Source organism: Haemaphysalis longicornis, unplaced genomic scaffold, assembly GCF_048455015.1.
Source record: "Haemaphysalis longicornis isolate Haplotype H1 unplaced genomic scaffold, Haemaphysalis longicornis Haplotype H1 scaffold_9, whole genome shotgun sequence".
In the NCBI taxonomy this organism is placed as follows: Eukaryota; Metazoa; Arthropoda; class Arachnida; order Ixodida; family Ixodidae; genus Haemaphysalis; species Haemaphysalis longicornis.
The window spans coordinates 160,782,986-160,803,855 of NW_027526460.1; the positions used below are offsets into that span (position 1 = coordinate 160,782,986).

General features: G+C 44.8%; 1 protein-coding gene across 7 annotated transcripts in view; it reads left to right on the plus strand.

Moving 5' to 3' along the window:
- LOC144153060 (uncharacterized) overlaps positions 1-20,870 on the plus strand; it is a 67,494-nt gene that overhangs the window by 26,955 nt on the left and 19,669 nt on the right. For 6 of the 7 annotated variants that reach the window (XM_077684700.1, XM_077684703.1, XM_077684701.1 and 3 more), the window contains exon 5: positions 5,203-9,737. The exons of the other annotated variant lie outside the window; for it this stretch is intronic. In XM_077684700.1, coding sequence (XP_077540826.1) covers positions 5,203-6,496 — 1,294 coding nt within the window. In that variant the 3' untranslated portion in view covers positions 6,497-9,737. Of the gene's footprint in view, positions 1-5,202; positions 9,738-20,870 lie in introns of those variants that run through there. 7 annotated transcript variants of the gene reach the window in all.

Below are 20,870 nucleotides of genomic sequence, written 5' to 3' on the forward strand. Positions count from 1 at the left end.
GTCACAGCTGAGATATTTCTGTTTGGCTTCAAGATGGTTTGGAGGAGGCAATACGTTTTATTGAGCAAAAAAAAAGGATAGAAGAAGGTGGGTGGCGTCCTCAGTTCAGGAAGCCGCACATGGTTTTCAACAGAATAACTTTAAAAACGCATGCGATATAAAGCATGCAATTCGAAAATATTACTTTCGAGAAAGCAAGTTTTGGTCACTTTTCACCATGTGATCCCTGCAGCCTCCCTTAAAATAATAGTGCACACCAAATGGGGCACTTACAAGTGTTTACTACACCTGCACAAAGGCCTTGCCTTGTCTCGCCGAGATTACACGTGCATGGTATACTGGTGAACCTCTAACGCAGCGTTCAAGATGCTTGATCCAGTTCATAGCTAGGCATCAGGTTGGCCACAGGAGATATCCGCACCAGTCAAGTTGTGAGCCCTTATGCTAAATCAGATTGTTGGTCTTTTGAGTACTAGAGCACTTTTGTTGGTGTTATTTACTGCCTGATAGTTACATTGCATTCTGAACACCCATGTAACTCCGTAATATAAGATACCTCAAGAGTGATGCTGTTTTTGAACCGACCTTCCTTACCTTGACCATTTTCACTGATGATCGACTCAATTGCAGCAAACCTGCCCATCTCATTCAAGACGCTTACAGAATGACCCCAAATGAATGCGTGGCACACTGGGATATGATCATGTGACACCTCATCCAGACGCATAGGCAGGAGGGGCGAAATATTGGCAGTCAAACAACACTTGCTGTTCCTCCAAGACAAATACAAGGCTGCTCAGTTTCTCATTGGTGCATCGAAGACCAATACAGCTGTGGCCTGTGCAGCCAATGGACGGCATCTGTCAGTAACAAAAGCCGTGAACAAAAACACTGCCATACTTACTGCAGAAGCACACGGAGTATATCTGGCTGTAGAACACAGTCATAAGCAAAACACAAAAGTCTATTATATGCACTTACACAATGTAGTCATGGCACTGTCAGCAGCAAAGGTCAGCAATAAACCAACATTTACTGCCCTTCTTAAAGCTTTGTGCAGAGCACATTAACTATATTTAGGAAATATGGTGTGATGGGTTCCTGGCGTTGCGGCATAGCTGGCAATGAGGAAGCCAACCAGGCTGCTGCCAGAGCAGCTGATTGAAGCAGCATTGACATTCTTCAAGTACCTTACCAGAATATGAAACCGACAGTAAAGCACATTCTTCGTGAGCTCTGGCAGAAAGAATGGGACAAGGAAGGGATGAAAACCTGGGCCCGCTTGCACGAACACACGTTCTTATTGGCAGTCTTATTCACAGTCTAGCCTTATTCACGGACTTCAATAAGACCACAAATAAGATTCGGACTAGTGCGCCTACTCGAAAGCACTCGGGGCAGGCTGCAGAGCGGTCTTATTGAAGACTATAGGGACAGCGGGTACCTAGATAAGCACGGGAGAGGCCCCTAGGGAAAAGCAGAGAATACGCTGCAAAACTGCTTGTTGCCGTCGCTGGCATTGCCTAAGCGTTTATTTTGAATCATGATTGGATAAATTCAAGAAATGCTGACAATCAGACGGCGTATTTGGGCCTTGTCACAAATACGTTACAATGATCCGCCAGCCTTGGTAGGCCAACTCACACGGCCGGGCCTCGGTCACCCGGCCGCGTAAACGAAGTCATAAACAAAGATCGTCTGCTCGAAGCGTGGGCCCTAGAAACCCACTGTGCTGACGCAAAATGCAGCGACTTTGTCTCACGTTGTCGCAACACGAGTCGTGTTTTTCTTCTCACCGTGAATTGGAAAGTTGCAAATTGGCTTCGGGTTCATCGTCGTAGACTCGGATGCAACGAGCGCTCTAGCGGCTCACACCGCCTGGAACGGCGACACGATCACAACAACCCGCTGCCTAGCCGGCAGCACGCTTAGCGAGGGCTGCAGCTGTAAACACTCACACTGTAGAATATAGCCGAATGTTGATATTGTGCATACTGGTTTTACGTGCCGCCTCCGGATCCCAATTGCTCCAGCAGAATGCGCAATCAAAGTAGAAACCCAAACAATCAAGCTTTGTAGCCACCACTTCGAAGAGAAGGATGGAAAGACGCGCAGTCAGCGTAGTCTGCGCAGCTTCTCATTGAAATTGCAATTTTATTTGACGCTCACGGGCCAAAATACGACAGGCTGCTAGCGTTTTGCTGTTTTGTATAATTTTGTTGTCATATTGCAGTTCTATTGTGAACACCTATTTGTTATTCCTGAGTTAATGGGCATGATTTTATAAAACAATACATTTGTTCTGTCCTTTCTGTGCCGCCTTTTTGTAGCTACTGCGGTGACAGCCGACATAGCAGACGATCGCACGTTCACACCGCACGCCTGGCTGCCCGATGTTTGCTTGGGACTAATATCGGGATGCAGACTATCATTCCTGTCCATCCTTGTTTGAAGTGAGGGAGAAAAAAGCTGCACTACCCGGGAAAAACAAGCACACATCCGTAGCGCACAGTGAAAGTTGAAAACGGTGGTTGGCTGCAGCCATCGGTGCCACATCAAAGTAGGTAGGCCTTGCAGCTTCCGACGCCGGCGTTGTCTGTCCCGTTTCACTCTCTCCCGACGGCATTTCCAACGGCGTCGATCTCCTCGGAACAGGCATTTATTTGTTCCAAGCAGACGGTCGAAGGCCGCCGCTCGGTATCGTTCACCACTTCTACGGCTACTGCACTCGTCTTTCACGGCATGGAGGTCAATCTTTATAAAGAAATGACCGACCACGTCAGCATAAGACTGCGAATAAGACTTCTCGGAGCAGGCTTATTCACAGTATTATTGCATTATTATTTAGAGTCCTATTCACTGTCTTGTAAGTTTCTAAAAAGCGTCTTATCACCTAGGGAACATAAGACCCCGAACAAGACTGCCAATAAGATTAGACTGCGAATAAGACTGTCTTATTTGGCTTCGAGCAAGCGGGCCCTGATACAATTCCACCTGATATTCCACCTGATACAACCAAGAATTGGCCGACACAGTTTGAGAGAGAAAGGCAGGGCCCTCGAGGACCCGCCGCGGTGGCTCAGTGGCTAAGGCGTTGCGCTGCTGAGCACGAGGTCGCGGGTTCGATTCCCGGCCGCGGCGGCCGCTTTTCTGATGGAGGCGAAAAGCAAAAACGCCCGTGTGTACGAGATTTCGGCACACGTTAAAGATCCCCAGGTGGTCAAAATTAATCCGGAGCCCTCCACTACGGCGCGCCTCATCGCCTGCGCTGCGTCGGCGCGTTAAACCCTACAGTCAATCAATCAAGGGCCCTCGAGGTCTTGCAGTGCAGATTTAGAATAGGTCATACACATGGCAGACACTCCTACCCCCTCACGTGTGATCCACTGAACTGAATTTGATGTGGAGAGGGTCTTTCAGTCCTCCATGATTTTTAGTTGAGTGCCCAGCCATGGAACCAGAAAGGAGATGCCATTTTGCGGAAATTTACAATAAGCATATCCCACAGCACATTGTCATGTTTTTATCAGATAGTCCTGTCTAATTTCAATAGAGTTCTAGAATGCCATTATGACATTGTTTTAGCAAGTATCATCAGGCCAGCGTTGTGAATCATTGTTTTACTATATTTTCCACCACATAACCTTGCTCATTCGTAATGTATTTACATGGCCCTATACACCATTGGTTCATTGCATGCTTTATAACTCTCCTCATTTGTTGTTTAAAAGTTGTCCTTTACACCAACATGATGTTATGCACTTTAAGTGCCCCGTTTAATATAATACAATTTTATCATGTCTTTATCCCAACATAGCAATGGCACTCCTGGCCTCAGATGCCCTTGTGACCGAAACTTGCACTAAAGAATTGCGAAAATTTCGATTTGTCTGGGTCTATTCAGTTAGCTAGCAAATAGTTGAAGCAATTTTTTGACAGGAGTGTAGGTAGGCGAAAGCGTTTCAAACTAATAAAATCGTTGGCATGGGTAATACATTTTCACTTTATGCAGTACCAAGGAAACATCAGGTGTGCTTCAGGAAAGCTGTTAGTACATAAGCATCAGTAGCAACGTTTGTTTGATCAGTAGTGCACTTTTTTGTTTTTGTGATAGAAAATACAAAACGATGAGTGATAAAATGAGCAAGTTGCACACTTTTCTGCAAGACGTATCATGAGCACTGCAGGCATGGAAAAGTTGAATTTAATTGAGGAAACCGCTATTGCTTTAACCACGGGAGGAGCAGAAGACGAGGGTAAGAGCGAGAAGTGGGACGGAAAGGGAGCAGAGCAAGTTATGTTACAGGGGTGGCAGATAACTATTGTCTTAAGACATTTGCACCAGAAAGATCAGATATGTGGCCGAGTTTTTGTTTTGTTTCTCAGTGTTCAATTTGACTTCAAAATTTTCCACTCTAACTGTGTTTTTACAGAATTCTTGGTGAGCTATATTTTCTCTAATTTTAATACTAATGTCATGTTCCTTTTTTGCGATGAAGATCCCCACAGAGTACACCAGTGTAGTTTTACATTTACAGCTACACTTTTCACAATTGTGTACCTCATTATAAATAAAAAAGATGTCTTACTATTAACAATCTGATTGAACAGGACTGTTCTATTCTGATAGTCTTCATTTATGCTCCAAGTTTTAATGATAGCCGTTATTGTCTAAAGATTACTGCAAGTTTTAGACAACTATTCTCTCACTGAGCAGGCGAACTACTTTGCATTAGAGATATTCAGGCACTTTACCAGTTATCTTGTGGTAAGTTGTGCATACATGTCTTTTATAGTGCAACTCTTTTATACTGCACTGTGCAAAATATGCACAGCGGTTACTGTTACTCAAGCATTTACTTTAATTTGGAAAGATTTGCAATGTTTCGTGTGTTGGTCAAACACGTAGTTTTGGCAAACTCCTGATAACATATTCATTCCTCTTGGGCCATATATTTGTGGAGCTCTGAAATGTTTGAGATTACTTGGCATTTTTCAGGCATGTGTTAATGATGGCTTAACACAATGAATTTTTAGACACCTTGGTCCTCCGGTGTCTGTGCAGTAGGAACATTCACTTGAACACTGCATTTTTCAAACACAAAACCGAATAGTTAGGCCGAGCAGTTTGCATTTAACATGTTTCTTGCATTGTTCTCGCACACAATTTTCTTCTAATCTTGTCAAATTTTTCCCATTTAGGAGTTTTTCCACTGACAGTGAAAAAGTCCAGTTTGGAGGGAAGCAGTATTCCTGTCTGTCCTGTCAACAAAGCAACCACCAGGACACTCATGAGGAAGTGTGCCCAACCAAGACACCCTACATCTGCACAGTTTGTCAAAAAGCTTACCCTAACAAACAAGGCCTGGCTGTGCACATGAGAATGCACAATGGCGAGAGACCCCATGTGTGTAGCTTCTGTCAGAAGGGCTTTTCTAATAGATCCAGCCTGGTTTATCATGAAAAGCTGCATGCGGGCAAGAATTGTTATGTCTGCAAAATATGTTTTAAGAGGTTTACTCAAAAAGGCCACCTGGTTACTCACAAAAGGTTGCACTCCAGTGAGAGGCCTTACAAGTGTAGCTTGTGTCCGCAGACGTTTACTCAGAAGGCCCACCTCGACTATCATGACAAATTGCACTCTGGCGAGAGGCCTTATCAGTGTAGCATCTGTCAGAAGCGCTTTATTAAAAGCATCCAGCTGGTTAACCATGAAAGATTGCATTCTGGTGAAAGACCCTACAACTGTAGCACCTGTCACAAGAGCTTTACTTGCAAGGGCAACTTGGTTATTCATGAGAGATCTCACTCTGCTGAGAGGCATCACTTGTGCGGCATCTGTCAGAAGAGCTTTCCTCAAAAGGGTGACTTGGTTGCTCATGAAAGGTCGCACTCTGGCGAAAGGCCTTATGTGTGTATCATCTCTTCGAAAAGCTTTCCTCTGAAATCTAGCCTGGTTGCTCATGAGAGATTGCACTCTGGTGAAAGGCCGTACGTGTGTAGCATCTGTAAACAAGGCTTTATTACAAGCAGCAAACTTGTGGATCATCAAAGATTGCATTCTGGTGATAGACCATATGAGTGTAGCATCTGTCAGATGATCTTTCGGCTAAAGACTAGCCTGGTTGCTCATGAGAGAGTGCATTCTAGAGAAAGGCCTTACGTGTGTAGAACCTGTCAAAAAAGCTTTACTCTAAGATGTAACCTGAACAAGCATGAAAAATTGCACTCCAGCGAAAGGGCTTACGTGTGTAGCATTTGTCAAAAGGGCTTTACCAGAAAATACTGCCTGGTTGCTCATGAAAGAGTGCACTCTGGAGAGAAACCCTTTGTGTGCAGCATCTGTCAAAGGAGCTTTAATGAGAAATTCAGCCTGAAGAGGCATGAAGTAGTGCACTCTGGTGAGAGGCCATACATGTGCACCTTTTGTTTGAGTACATTTACTCAAAAAGCCCACTTGGACAGGCATGAAAGATTGCACTCTGGTGAGATGTGATGTGGGGGTAGGACATGTCAGAAGTTTGCTAACAAATTGTCACTCGTCATACACAAGAAAATACACACCAGCAAAGTGGCTGGCCAGCAAAAAAACTTCATAATGTATCAATAGGTTGCCTAGAAAGGAACTTTAGTAACTCACAATGATTGTGCAGTTGCGAAAAAGATTGCTGACAAATTTTCCACTGGCACACATGTTGCAATGTGAAAAACAGATTGCACACTGGTTTAAAACCAGTGTGTTGTACGCATTGCACAAGCTTTGCTCACAAGCGTTCTTTGTTTATGCATGAGGCAGAACAAGAACAAGGGGCCCCATGTCTGCCGCATCGCTTGGAAGGGCTTTAAGAAACAGCTGATTTATCTCCAGTGACTATATGTACCCCACATTATGTCAGTTAAGGGGGACACTGCTCTTAAAAAAACTTTTTTAATTTTTAAGTAAACTTTGTGAAACTTGTCAGTCTTGCAGCTTTTCCTCCACTGATTTCAAATATGGCATTATTTTTTTGTTGGTCAATTAGGTCCCAAGATAATTAGACGTAATTAACCAATTTTGGAGGAACAATAGACGAAACAGTGTTGGCCATAAAAGTGTAATCTTTACATTTTCCAACACTATGAACACTGCTGAGTGCAATAAGACAATCAGTTTTTTGATGCATCCTTGGAACTGATTTTACAGCTCATTAAACCTTGGTGGCAACACTGGCAAGGAGCCATTTTGAGTGCCAATATCAAACACTGAAATTTAATGAGCTGTAAAATTAGCTCCAAGCGGTGCATCAAAAAACTGATTGTCTTACTGCACTCACCAGGGTTCATAGTGTTGGAAAGTGTAAAGATTACAGTTTTCTGACCAACACAGTTTTGTCTATTGTTCCTCCAGAATTGGTTAATTATCTCCAATTATCTCAGGACCTAATTGACCAACTAAAAAATGCCATATTTGAAATCATTAGGGAAAAGCAGCAAGACTGACAAGTATCACAGAGTTTACTTAAAAATTAAAAGAAATAGTTTTAAGAGAAGTGTCCCAAGGAAGTGGTGGTACAAAATATTTGTTTAAGCAAAGTTGTCCTAAAACCCCAAAAAGACTCTGTTTGCAGACGGTGTGAAAAGACCAACCCTTTAAATCAGTGGTTCTCAAATGGGGGTCCGTGGACCCCAAAGGGTCCACGACAGCATTTCAGGGGTCTGAGAAGCCCTTTTTAAAACCTTCCCCTCCAGCACCCCCGACCCCTGAGCACCCATTTTTGCTCCTTTTCGCCAAACCTTGCTGGCAATAGGGTGGCTTCGCTGCATGACGTGTTTAAATTGTTTTGCATACCAGAAGTTTTACATTTTCTTTTTTGCACAGCACACTAGGTATGCGGAAAAGCCAGACACACAAAAGGCAGCGTGTAGTTGTGATGGTGACTTCGCTGCAAGAGCAAATTGTTAGAAAATACCCCACATCAACATAAAATTGAGACACAAAAGGTGGTCATTGATAAGTATGTTAGAGACTTTAGCTGCACGTGCAAATTGCTTGACATGAAATGAATAAACATAGCTCTTTGTGGGGTCTCCCATCACTTTTGTAAGCCCGAAAGGGGTCCTAAACGCAGGAAATATTGTTCATGTCACTTTCATGTATATATTATCACTCTCGCATACGAATGTTATGTGTCATTGGAATTCTAAGATACCATGTCCTGAAATTTTACCTCGTTGCCTGTTTGCATTTTATGTACTTGTTTTTGCATGTGACAAGCGCTACATTGCTGAATATTCACGTTGCTTTTATCTCGTTTTTACGGTGCACGGCCTTAATTTAGTTTTTTCTAAAGTGAACAAATACTGTTTCTAATTGCGTTTTACCGTGTTTCCTCAGCTATCTCGTTTTTTTTTCTTTTTTTCCCTGTGTGAAATGTTAGGAGTAGGAAATGAATCATCTAAAAGTATGTATGTATGTCTTGTGTTTGCACTTCTTTGCTGCTAGTTGACGGTGGCCGGAGCTCTGTCAAGCTGCTTTATTGCAGTTTTTTTTTTCGGCCGCCATTTTTTCACCATTTTTCACCTGGTGTATTGATTTGGTGAAAAATAAACATCGAAGCCACCTCATGCTTCAGAACCACTGCTTTAAATCAAACCTTGTTACTCTGTGAAGGGTGGGCCCTGGTAAAAAGTTGCTTGCAGTACCTATCAGGAAATGTTTGTAATGGGAATCTAAGTGGGCGTGAAGAATCGTACCGTTGAGAAGTCTTACGTGTGAAAAAACAAAACTACTTTGCGACAACTTGAGAAGTGCAGTAACAATTTGTTCTGTTTGGCCTCTGGAAGCACTTTATAAAGTTTGTGATTAGGCGGTGTGCAAAATGTGATTTTATCTTTCGAAGCAAATAAATATTAAGAGTGAATAACCTTTAATGTGACCACCTTGGGTTGTTGGCAGAAAGAGTCACCAGCCGTAGATATGAACAGTGCACCGAGTACTCAAGTTGCCACTGACTTTAATTGCAACGCCACTGAATACTGAAAAGCTGTTCGGAAACGCCCAGTTGGGGTGGTCAGAATTGCTTTGGATTTGACACACTGAGCGCGAGTTTTTTCAGCACTTGCAATGAATTGGCCTCTCAACAGCTGCAACCACTTAGACGCGATCAACCAGGTGACAACGCGCAGGTGAGCTGAGCTTGTGTGCAGACCTCTGCTAAACATTATGTGTAGGCTTCTTTTGTTCTTGAATCCACCAACCATAAGAGTTATTTTTCGAAATGTCAGGCTAACAAGGCTGTTGCAAAAAATGGTACTGGAAATTGTGCAAAACAACTTACAGACATGCAGTTGTAGTTCCCACCCTCACTCCTTTTTTTCATCTGGCCATGGCCTGCTTGCAGATAAAGTTCCACCCTCACTCCTTTTTTTCATCTGGCCATGGCCTGCTTGCAGATAATGTATAGCTAACCTCGTTATTTGTGTGTCTGGTATTTTCTCACACGTGGAGTGCTTAAACGTGTCCACACGAGGGCTGCGACTACGGTGCCACTTTTGATGGTGCCCCTTCAGCTTCCATGGAATCCTAGTACATAGCCACTGGTGCTCTTAATGTGTTATTGACGTCCTGTCACCAGCTTTCACGTTTCTTGCCAGAATTGCTATGGTCACACATTTATTACAAAAAAACATTGCGACAATTAAAAAATTGCAGTCTTGTCAGATGCTCTGAGACCAAATAAAAACCCTCCAGTGATGCTGTTGTGTGTGTTTCTGGAGTGACCGTATGAACCCAGGGGCCATAGCAGATTGCTTTTGTCCAGTGTCACAAACAAGTACAGGATTTTGTGGCCTTGTTTAGATTTGGTAGTAGGATCTTCATGCTGTTTTACACTGGTGGGGTTTGCTGAGCAGTGGCACTCTGCCCCAAAGTCAGTACGCAGCCTTGTTCTGGAGGCAGCAATCATAAAAATACTTCTTGCTTGCTGCAAGAGGACACTACGTGAATGTCCATTCTGCCTTTTAAACTGAAATTGTAAGCTCAGTTGAAACACTGAGTGGGATTTTTGGCAAGTCTCTTTTGGGACAGCCATATAAACTCGTGCGGGGAAGCTTTGTAAAGCAGTAGGAATGATGTTTTTGACAAATTATGTTGTTTTCAAAGCGAAACGGTCACCTATATGCTTTTTTTCAGTAATCCACACTTTGGGGCACGACACCGGTGTCAAAATAAGTAATTGGTTTTACAGAAAACAAATAATACAAAATACACAAAGAAAACACAAACACGAGAAGATGAAAGATAACTGAGACGGGCACTTGTCACTGCTGTCCTCTTTTGTCCTTTGTTTAGCCTTTGTACTTTACTTGTCTGCCATGCAATAACAGCATGCCCAGAAGTCTGCATTAATGTTGTGATTTGTATCTTGTTTTGACTAATTTGAGTTTGTACCTTTGCTTATAGCCCTGTCTTGAATTATGTTAGTTATCTTTCCTGATTCTTGTTTTCAGTTTTTGGTGACCTGAATTTTGGGGGTAATATTGTTTTAGTTTTGCTCTGCGAGAAGCTTTCCACTGTATATATGTATTGTTTCTCAAATGTAGCATACATCTTGCTTCCCTACAGTTTTCTTTTTCAGTCTAGATGTTTCTGATTTTACACCATCCTGCTGCTGTATTTGATTGGACCACTCAAGCAGGCTTTGGGCAACTTCCCAGATTTCCTGCAACGTTGTGTGCATATATCTGATGGGAGAGAGCCAATTCCCTTCATTTTTCTTTTCATCTGAGCAGAGTTTCAAAGTTACGCATCGACGTATTCATGGTCTAGATTATTTTAGTGCCACCAAGGAAATGTACATCTCGGCATCTTGGTGTACCGTTACAAATAATATGCTGCTGAAGGAGTTACAGAAACTCACTAACGAAGAGATAGTCCACTGAATTATGTATATATGTATGTATGCATGTCATAGGCATTTATGTGTATATGTATGTATGTATGCATGTATCTATGTATGTATGTATGTATGTATGTATGTATCTATGTATGTATGTATGTCGTAGGCATTTATGTCTGATGTATTATATATATGTGCGTATGTGCATGTATGTATGTATATCGTAGACATTTATGTCTGTATACGTGCGTACGTGCATGAATGTATGTATTCTAAGAGGATGATTTGCTCAAGTCCACGTAGCCGACGAAAGGCCTTTAATGACCGTTATCCAAGATGGATCGGGTTCACAGACGCGCTCCTGTCGTCTTCGTTGTCAGTGGTTTTTGTTTGGTTGTCACTGTCGATGCTGTCGAGTCTGGCGCACTGTCACTTTCCGTTGACTAGTGCCTGGACCATTTGTCTCCTTTACAGTATGTATATATGTATGCGTACGTGCATGTATTATGTATATATATGTATGTATGCGTGCATGTATGTATTTGTATGTGTAGGACAGGAGTCGCGGACATATATGTATGTATGTATGCATGTATGTATATATGCGCGCATGTATGTATACATGTAGCAGTCATTTATGTGTATCTGTGTGTGTGTGTGTATGTATGTATGTACGTGTTGTATGTGTAGTAATGATGAATAACTTCGGGACAGCACACTGGTTTGAGATAGGTAGCGAGGCAGTGGAAGTTATAAGCGAATATATCTACTTAGGCCAAGTTGTGACCCCAGATCCCAAACATGAGACAGATATATAAAAGGATAAGAATGCAGTGGAGTGCATACGGCAGATATTCTCAGGTAATGAATGGCAGCCTATCATTATCCCTGAACAAGAAAGGGTATGACAGCTGCATCTTACCTGTACTCACATAAGGGGGAGAAACTTGGGGGCTCGAGGTTAAACTTAAATTGAGAACGACTCAGCGGGAAATGGAACGGAAGATGGTAGGTGTAGGGAACAAACGTGTGTTAAGGACATATTAGCAGAAACTAAGAAGAAATGGATGTGGTCAGGGCAGCAGATGCGAAGGCAAGATAACTGTTGGTCATTAAGAGTAACAGATTGGATCCCTATAGAAGGCAAGCGTAGCAGGGCGTGGCAGAAAGTAATATGGACAGATGAGATTAAGAAGTTTGCAGGGAAAAATTGGTCGCAGTTAGCACAGGACCTGGGTAGTTAGAGGTTAATGGGAGAGGCCTATGCCCTGCAGTGGGCGTAGATAGCTGGGGGTGGTGATGATGATGTTTGTATGTGTATCTGTATGTATGCATAGGATTTATGTATGCATACATGTATGTATGTATGTGTGGGTGTGTATCTGTGCATCTAGGCATGTCGTAAGCATTCATGTGTATGTATGTGTGTCTGTATGTGTAGCGAATCAGAATAGGAAAGAGGGGCTAGTTGAAATAGCAAAGGGGAGGATGTGGCAGATCATTGAAACAGATAAAGAATTTGGAAAGAAAATGGAGAAAAAAATCTCGCCGGGTGGGATCCGAACCCATGACGTCCAGAATATCGGTCTGGCGTGATGACTCCACTTTCTTTCTTTCCAAATTTTTATCTGTTTCAATGACCTAGCACATCCTCCCCTTTGCTTTTAAAGGTTTTCTTGGCTGAAATCCTTATTTCTGTCTGTATGTGTGTATGTATGCATGCATGGATGTACGTATGTATGCACGCTTGTATGTATGTATGCATGTCGTAGGCATTTATGTGTATGAATGTGTGTATGCATGTATGTATGTGTATGTGTGTATGCATGCACGTCATAGGAACTTGTATGTACGTATGTATGTCTGTTAGCGCAGGACCGGGGTAATTGGAGAATAATGGGAGAGGCCTTTGCTCTACAGTGGGCGTATACAGGCTGGTAATGATGTGTGTCTGTATGTATGTGCGGATGTATGTATGTATGTCGTATCTATGCATCAAAGCAAAACAGGTAGAAACTGAATTGCCTTTGAAGAGTTCACGCTGCACATGTTATGTTTAATGTATCATAAAGGCGCGGTCATAGATGGTACCGGTACACGAGTGTACCGGAAGCTCGGAAGAAGGCGAACATCAACCTATTCCTATTCATGGCCTTGGAAATATATAGGCCGATCAGCTTACTGTCAGTCGTCTACAAGGTACTTACCAAAGTAACCGCTAACAGAATTTCTGCAACCTTAGATTTCAGACAACCTAAAGAACAAGCAGCGTTCCTTAAAGGTTATTCAACAATGGACCATATTCACACGATCAGTCAGGTGATAGAGAGGTGCGCTGAGTATACTGAACCCCTATATATAGCCTTCATAGATTATCAGAAAGCACCCCGCACGGGGCACCTTGAGTATTCATGGTGACGGTGAGCAGCGACACCGCGGACCCCGAGCTCCCCCCATAAGCCGTGTCCAACCGTGGCGACGTGTTTAAAGGTGAAGGGTAGAAGCCGTAAACGGTGGCCGTCGGAGCCTTGGTCAAGCTCCGGCCGATGGGCTGCCTGTCTGTCTACCAGGCAGGGAGCTCCGGGACCTCTTTGACTACCAGGGTAAGGTCAAAGGAGAAAGTACCCCCGTCTCCCTGCTTTTATACTATGCTTTATGGTATTGTCTAAAACCCCCTCCAACCGTGATCGGCCCCCTAAAAGGGGCCGCACCGAAGTATCGTTTCCCCCATTGCCATCTTTGACATTTCCTGAACCAGATAATTTTTCTCGATTTCTTGTGATGGAATCGCTCAATCCAACCCACCCTCTTGCATCTCAGTCAGTCTTCTTGATCGCCAAGTATCTTGAAGCCATAGTAGGAAAATCGTATAAATGCAAAAAACAAAGGTCTGGTGAACTCTTAATTGAAATAAATGACAAGCAGCAGTCTGCAAAGCTTCTAGCTCAGAGTAGACTGGCTGATCTTGACATCCGGGTCACACCGCATCGGAGCCTCAACAGCTCGCAGGGTGTGATATCCGAGACAGACCTCCTGAACGAAACCGATGCGGATCTCCTTGCCGGCTTGAAGGATCAGGGCGTCACTGCCGTGAGACGCATCACTATCCGTAGAGACGACAAGGAGATTCCCACCAAGCACATCATCTTGACCTTTGACCGCGCAGTTCTCCCACAACATATATATGAAGGTTTTATCCGGTGCTCAATACGTCCGTACATCCCGAACCCGCGGCGCTGTTTTAAGTGCCAGCGGTTCGGGCATGGTACGAACTCTTGCCGTGGCCGAACGACGTGTGCGAAATGCGCGGCGCACGATCATCCTAGTGACAACTGCCAATCCGATACCCTCACTTGTGTAAACTGCGGGGGACCGCATGCAGCGTACTCCCGCAAGTGCGAAAAGTTCCAACTCGAAAAAAAGATAATCAACATCAAGGTAACCGAGAACATCACCTTCCCGGAGGCGAGAAAGAGGTTCGCCTCTTTCCCTCTGGGGAGGTACGCTGACGCGGCTCGCCGGGGGGCGGAGCGGCGTCTGGTGTCCACAGGGACCCAGATCAGCGAGTCTGACCTGGTCCCGTCCCCGCCCCCCGCTGGGTTGCCTCACGCAGCCCAACCTGGCACCACGCCGCTTGCTGAGGCAGCAGCGGTTGTGGCGCAAACCACTCCTGTCGGGACCGGTGCCGCTCCCGCCTCTGTCTCCCCGTCCTCCAGTGTGTTGGAGGGTACCGAGGTGATGGACACCACGGGCCCCGCACCGGCTCCCACCGCCACCGCACCGCTTGTGCCACCTCTGGCGCCCCCGACGGTGGCGGCTCAAACGAAGGGCTCCCGAAGGGGGGCCAAGTCCGGGGGGCCCGGTCCGTCGGGCACCCCTCGGACATCCGACGACGAGATGGACGTCGGGCCGTTCCTGCCTGCAACGCAGCGCAAGGAGCGGCCACCGACTTCCAAGCCTACAGAAAGGCCCAAAAAGCCCAATCCAAGAGTAACAGCCCCGAAAGACGACACATGAACACACACGAACACACACATTCCAGTCATTCTTAAATTTAAATAATGGGAACAGAAAATATTATCCAATGGAACTGCAGAGGCCTCCTTAAAAATCTTGACGATGTGTATGAGATTCTGCATGCCAGTCAGCCAAGTATTATGTGTCTCCAGGAAACCCACCTCAACTCTAAACAAACAAATTTCTTAAATAGGTACATGGTATTCAGAAAGGACAGGGTTGGCTGCACCCACTCTTCAGGAGGTGTGGCCATTATCGCCCGGAAATCATTAGCATGCCACCCTGTCACTTTAAACACTGTTCTCGAGGCTGTAGCGATCCGTACCATAATATTTAATAGGTTGATAACGGTATGCTCTATTTACATCTCTCCTGATTTTGCACTTCTGAGCTCTGATTTTGAGGCACTGGTTGACCAGCTGCCCGAACCATACATACTAACAGGCGACCTTAATGCGCACAACTCTCTTTGGGGCTCCACCAGAACGGATGCCCGAGGTCGCCTGATAGAGAAGTTCCTTACATCCTCCGGAGCATGCCTTTTCAACAAAAAACAGCCTACATACCATAACTTAGGACACAATACATACTCGCATCTTGACTTGGCTATTGGTTCCGCAGTTCTCTTTCCATGTCTTGATTGGGGTGTGGGCACAGACCCATATGGTAGTGACCATTTCCCCACTTCATTAACGTATATAGGTATAGGCCCGAGCAGTCCATCTTCCCATAAAAGGTTTAATGAATCACAAGCAAACTGGAGCACATTCACACAAACATCTCAACTACACCACACATCCATAAAACACCTACACGTGGAGGAAGCCGCCCAACTCGTCACGGCGCACATCCTCGACGCCGCCGAAAAGTCCATTCCCCAGGCCTCCAGTGGGTCCCGCTGCCCAAGGAGGCCCTGGTGGAACGAGGACTGCAGGCGGGCGCGAGAGGCCCAGAACAAGGCGTGGGGTGTCCTTCGCCGGTACCCCACGTTGGACAACCTCATTTCTTTTAAACGGGCAAAGGCTTTTGGGAAGCGAGTGCGTCGTGAGGCGAAAAGGGAGAGTTGGCGCACCTTCCTCACTTCCATCAATTCGTACACAGACACACACAAAGTCTGGACACGTATACGAAAACTAAAAGGACAACAGACACACAGCCTGCCCCTGGTTAGTACAACAGGGGACACACTGGAAGACCAGGCTAACACACTCGCACAACACTTCCAACACGTGTCTAGCTCAGCACACTACACTAATACTTTCATGCAACACAAAACATCCTCAGAAAAGAAGCCCTTACGAGACAAGAACAAGTCGAATTCTGCTTACAACTCAGAATTCACACTTCATGAGCTGAAGGTTGCTCTTGCCACTTGTAAGCCTTCAGCTCCAGGGGCAGACAGCATTACATACACCATGATACAACACCTACACCCAGACTTTCTTGAGACACTCCTACACCTCTACAACAGAATATGGCTTTCGGGGCAGCTTCCAAGGTCTTGGAAGGAGGCCATAGTTGTGGCCTTTCTGAAGGAGGGGAAGGACCCTTCCTCTTCCGCAAGTTATCGTCCCATCGCCCTGACAAGCTGCCTGTGTAAGCTCCTCGAGAAGATGATAAACCGTAGGCTCGTGTACTTTCTGGAGTACAACGGTCCTCTCGAGGGCTGCCAGGCAGGCTTCAGGGTGGGGCCATGTACCAATGATCAACTTGTGGCACTGGAATCCTACATAAAAGATGCATTTGTTCATAACCAGTTCTGCCTTACAGTATTTTTCGATATTGAAAAAGCTTAGATACAGCCTGGCGCTATGGCATCCTCAGGGACCTTAAGTCATTTGGTGTCTCCGGCAACATGTTGAACACTCTTTGTAGTTATTTGGCTGAACGAACCTTTCGAGTGAGGGTTGACAGTGCACTTTCCAATGTATATTTGCCGGAAAATGGTGTGCCGCAAGGTGGAGTTCTAAGCTGCACGTTGTTTATAGTTAAGATGAACTCCCTCCGAAAGGCATTGCCGCCGACCATTTCCTGTTCCATCTATGTGGACGATGTGCAAATATCTTTTAAATCCTGTAACCTGTCAATATGCGAACGTCAAGTACAGCTCGGTGTTAAGAAACTTGCTGGCTGGGCGGACCTTAACGGGTTTAAACTAAACCCGGCCAAAAGTACTTGTGTTGTGTTTTCCCGCAAGCGCGGGATTAACGCGGACCCTGAGATTACACTTAACCATGCACCTATTCCTGTTAAAAGGGAGCACAAGTTTTTAGGTGTCATATTTGATAACAAGCTCACGTTCATACCTCACGTCAAAGCACTTAAACATAAATGCCTCAAAACACTAAACATTCTCAAGGTCCTCTCCCACCAATCTTATGGGGCAGACAAAGAACTACTTCTCCGGGTCTTTACCGCCTTAGTCTGGTCTCGATTAGACTACGGCAGTGTCGTTTATGGGTCGGCATCGAAAACAACCCTAAAAAGTCTTGATCCAGTACTCCACTTGGGTCTGCGCCTTGCGTCGGGTGCCTTCCGCACTAGCCCGACCCAGAGTCTATATGTTGAATGTAATAAGTGGTGCCTTGAGTACCAACGAACGTATGTTGACTTTCTCTACGCTTTTAAAATTTCATCTATGAATAACCATCCTTTTAAACCTGTTTTTAATGATACATCCACATCGCCACTGTTTGTAAATCGCCCGTCTGTTCCTTTGCCGTTCTCACTTAGAGTGAGACAGGAAGCTCCAAATTTCGACATCTCCTTTTTAGACATTCACACATCTTCTTTTACTGACGTGTTACCACCCTGGCAGCTTCAACCTGTGTGTTGTGACTTGTCCTTCGTGAAAATTGATAAAAGCAGGGTACCACAAACTGCTATTTTGCAGCACTTCATGTCCCTGCAGTCTAAGTATGAATGTGCAGAGTTTTACAGTGACGCATCAAAAACTGCCCTTACTGTGTCGTGTGCGGCGCATGGACCCGATTTTAGAGTCTCTAAGACCCTGAACGCGAAGATCAGCATTTTTACGGCGGAAGCCCATGGAGTTTTGCTTGTTTTAAATCACATAGTGCAACATGAAATACCCAAGTCTATCATTTTCACAGATTCACTGAGTGTTGTACATGCATTGTCATCCAACAAGTCTTCTAAAAACAATGTTCTTAATGTAGTGTATAAAACCATTATGTCAGCATATGCATTAAATCTCGACGTGATCATGTGTTGGGTTCCAGGCCACTCTGGGATTGCAGGAAATGAGACCGCTGATCAGATGGCCGCTGCTGCTGCACATACAAATACACCGGACATAGCAGCAGTACCCTACACTGACCTCAAGCCACACATCAGACAACACCTTCGCGAAACATGGCAAGCACTCTGGAATCAACAGACAGACAACAAACTACACATAATAAAGCCACTCTTGGGACCATACACGACTGACGCACACAACAGACACACTGAAGTTGCCCTTGCTAGGTTACGGATAGGCCACACTCATATAACACACTCCCACCTACTCACAGGATCTCCAAGACCTCTGTGCAGCAGGTGTGGAGAGGCCCTAACCGTGATCCACATCCTTATACAATGTAAGGCACTCGACATTACACGACGCAAACACTTCCCACTACACACGCGACATATTCCACCACACCCGTCATACTTCTTAGGAGATGAAGCCATGTTTTCAATCAAACGCGTTTTCGAGTTTCTTACCGACGTAAAATTTTTACATCTCATTTCTTATCATGCATGTTGACAACCTGGCCCTTTACACCAGTCATCTTCATTATGTTTTTTACTGAATTGTTCTACTTTTACTTCCATGCCACTTTCATGTAATTACTATTGTTTGGCGCTCTTTGCCCTTAGTCGGCCTTGCGCCATTAAACTCCAAACATCATCATCGATTATCAGAAAGCATTTGACTCGGTCGAAACCCTAGCAGTCATGCAGGCATTACGGAACCAGAGGGTAGATGAGCATTATGTAAGAATACTGGAGGATATCTACTATGTGTACACACCTACCATCAGCCTCCATAAGGAGAGCAGTAAAATAGCTGTAAGGAAGGCGTCAGACAAGGAGACACAATCTCTCCAATGTTATTCACAGCATGTTTAAAAGAAGTATTCAGAACGTTGGATTGGAAACAGGTGGGAGTAGGGTTATTGGAGAACACCTCATTAACCTCAGATTTGCTGATGACGTTGCCTTGGTAAGTAACTCGGGGGATGAATTGCAAAGCATGCTTTCCGCACTGGATGAACAGTGGAACCCTGTGCCTGAAAAATTAATATGCAGAAAACCAAAGAAATGATCAATAACCTCGGGGCAGCACAGCAGTTTGGGATAAGGGGCGAGGTAGTAGAAGTGGTAAGCGAATATATCTACTTAGGCCAAGTTGTGACCCCTGATCCCAACCATGAGGCAGAGATAATTAGAAGGATCAGAATGGGGTGGGGTGCATACGGCATAAATTCTCAGATAATGAGTAGCAGCCTACCATTGTCCCTGAAGAGGAAAGTGTATGACAGCTGCGTCTTGCCGGTACTCACCTACGGGGAAGAAACTTGGAGGCTCACTAAGAGGGTTCAACTTAACTTGAGAACGACTCAGCAGGCAATGGAGTGGAAAATGATAGGTTTAACATTAAGGGAGACAAAGAGCGGAGTGGGTAAGGGAACAAACACGTATTAAGGACATGTTAGAAGAAATTAGGAAGAAGAAATGAATGTGGGCACGGCATGTAATGCGATGCAAGATAGCCGTTGGTCATTAAGGGTAGCAGAGTGGCTTCCTAGAGAAGGCAAGCGTTGCAGGGGGTGGCAGAAAGTTAGATGGGGAGATGAGATCCAGACATTTGCAGGGATAAATTGGTCAGTTGGTACAGCACCGGGGTATTTGGAAAATAATGGGAGAGGTCTTTGCCCTTCAGTGAGCGTAGATAGTCTGGTGATGATGATGACTAGGGAGATGTTTACAATGGGTTGACACCTACCATAGTACTCCATCAGGCGAGCAGTATACCTATAAGAGAGGGCGTCAGACAAGGCGACACAATGTTATTTAAAGCATGTTTACAAGAGGTATTCAGAACACCGCATTGGCAACAGGTGGGCGTAAAGGTTAATGAAGAATACTTCAGTAACCTTAAATTTGGTGATGACATTGCCTTGCTAAGTAACTCGGGGGATAAAATGCATAGCATAATTGCCGCACTGGACAAGCAGAATAGAATCGTGGGCCTTAAAATTATTGTGAAGAAAACTAAAGTAATGCTCAATAGCCTTGGGAGACCGCAGTCGTTTGAGATACCTGGCGAGGTAGTGGAAGTGGTAAGCTAATATATGTACTCAGGTCAAGTAGGGACGTTGGATCCCAACCATGAGGCAGAGATAATTTAGAAGGATGAGAATTAGTGGAGTGCATTCGGTAGGCATACTAAGATAACGAATGCCAGCCTAACTTTGTCCACGAAGAAGAAAGTGTATAACAGCTGCATCTTACCGGTACTCGCCTACGGGAAAGAAAATTGCAGGCTCACTAAAAGGGTTCATATTAAATTGAAGACGGCTCTGCGAGCAATGGCACGGAGGATGATAGGTGTAAGATTAAGAGACAAGAGAGCGGAGTGTGTTAGGAAACAAACGTGCTAAGGATGTATCACTAGAAGTTAAGAAGAAGAAAGCGGTGTGGGCAGGGCATGTAATATGAAGGCAAGATAACCGTTGGTCATTAAGGGTAGCAGAGTGGGTACCAAAAGAAGGCAAGTGTGGCAGGGGGCGGCAGAAAGTTAGATGGGGAGATGAGAGCAATACGTTTGCGGGGTAAATTTGTCGCAATTATAACAGGACCGAGTTTTAATGGGAGAGGCCTTTGCCCTGCAGTGGGCACAGACATGCTGATAAGGACTATCACCATAAAGGCTTATTTAAAACGCGCTCATGCAGACGTTGGTGC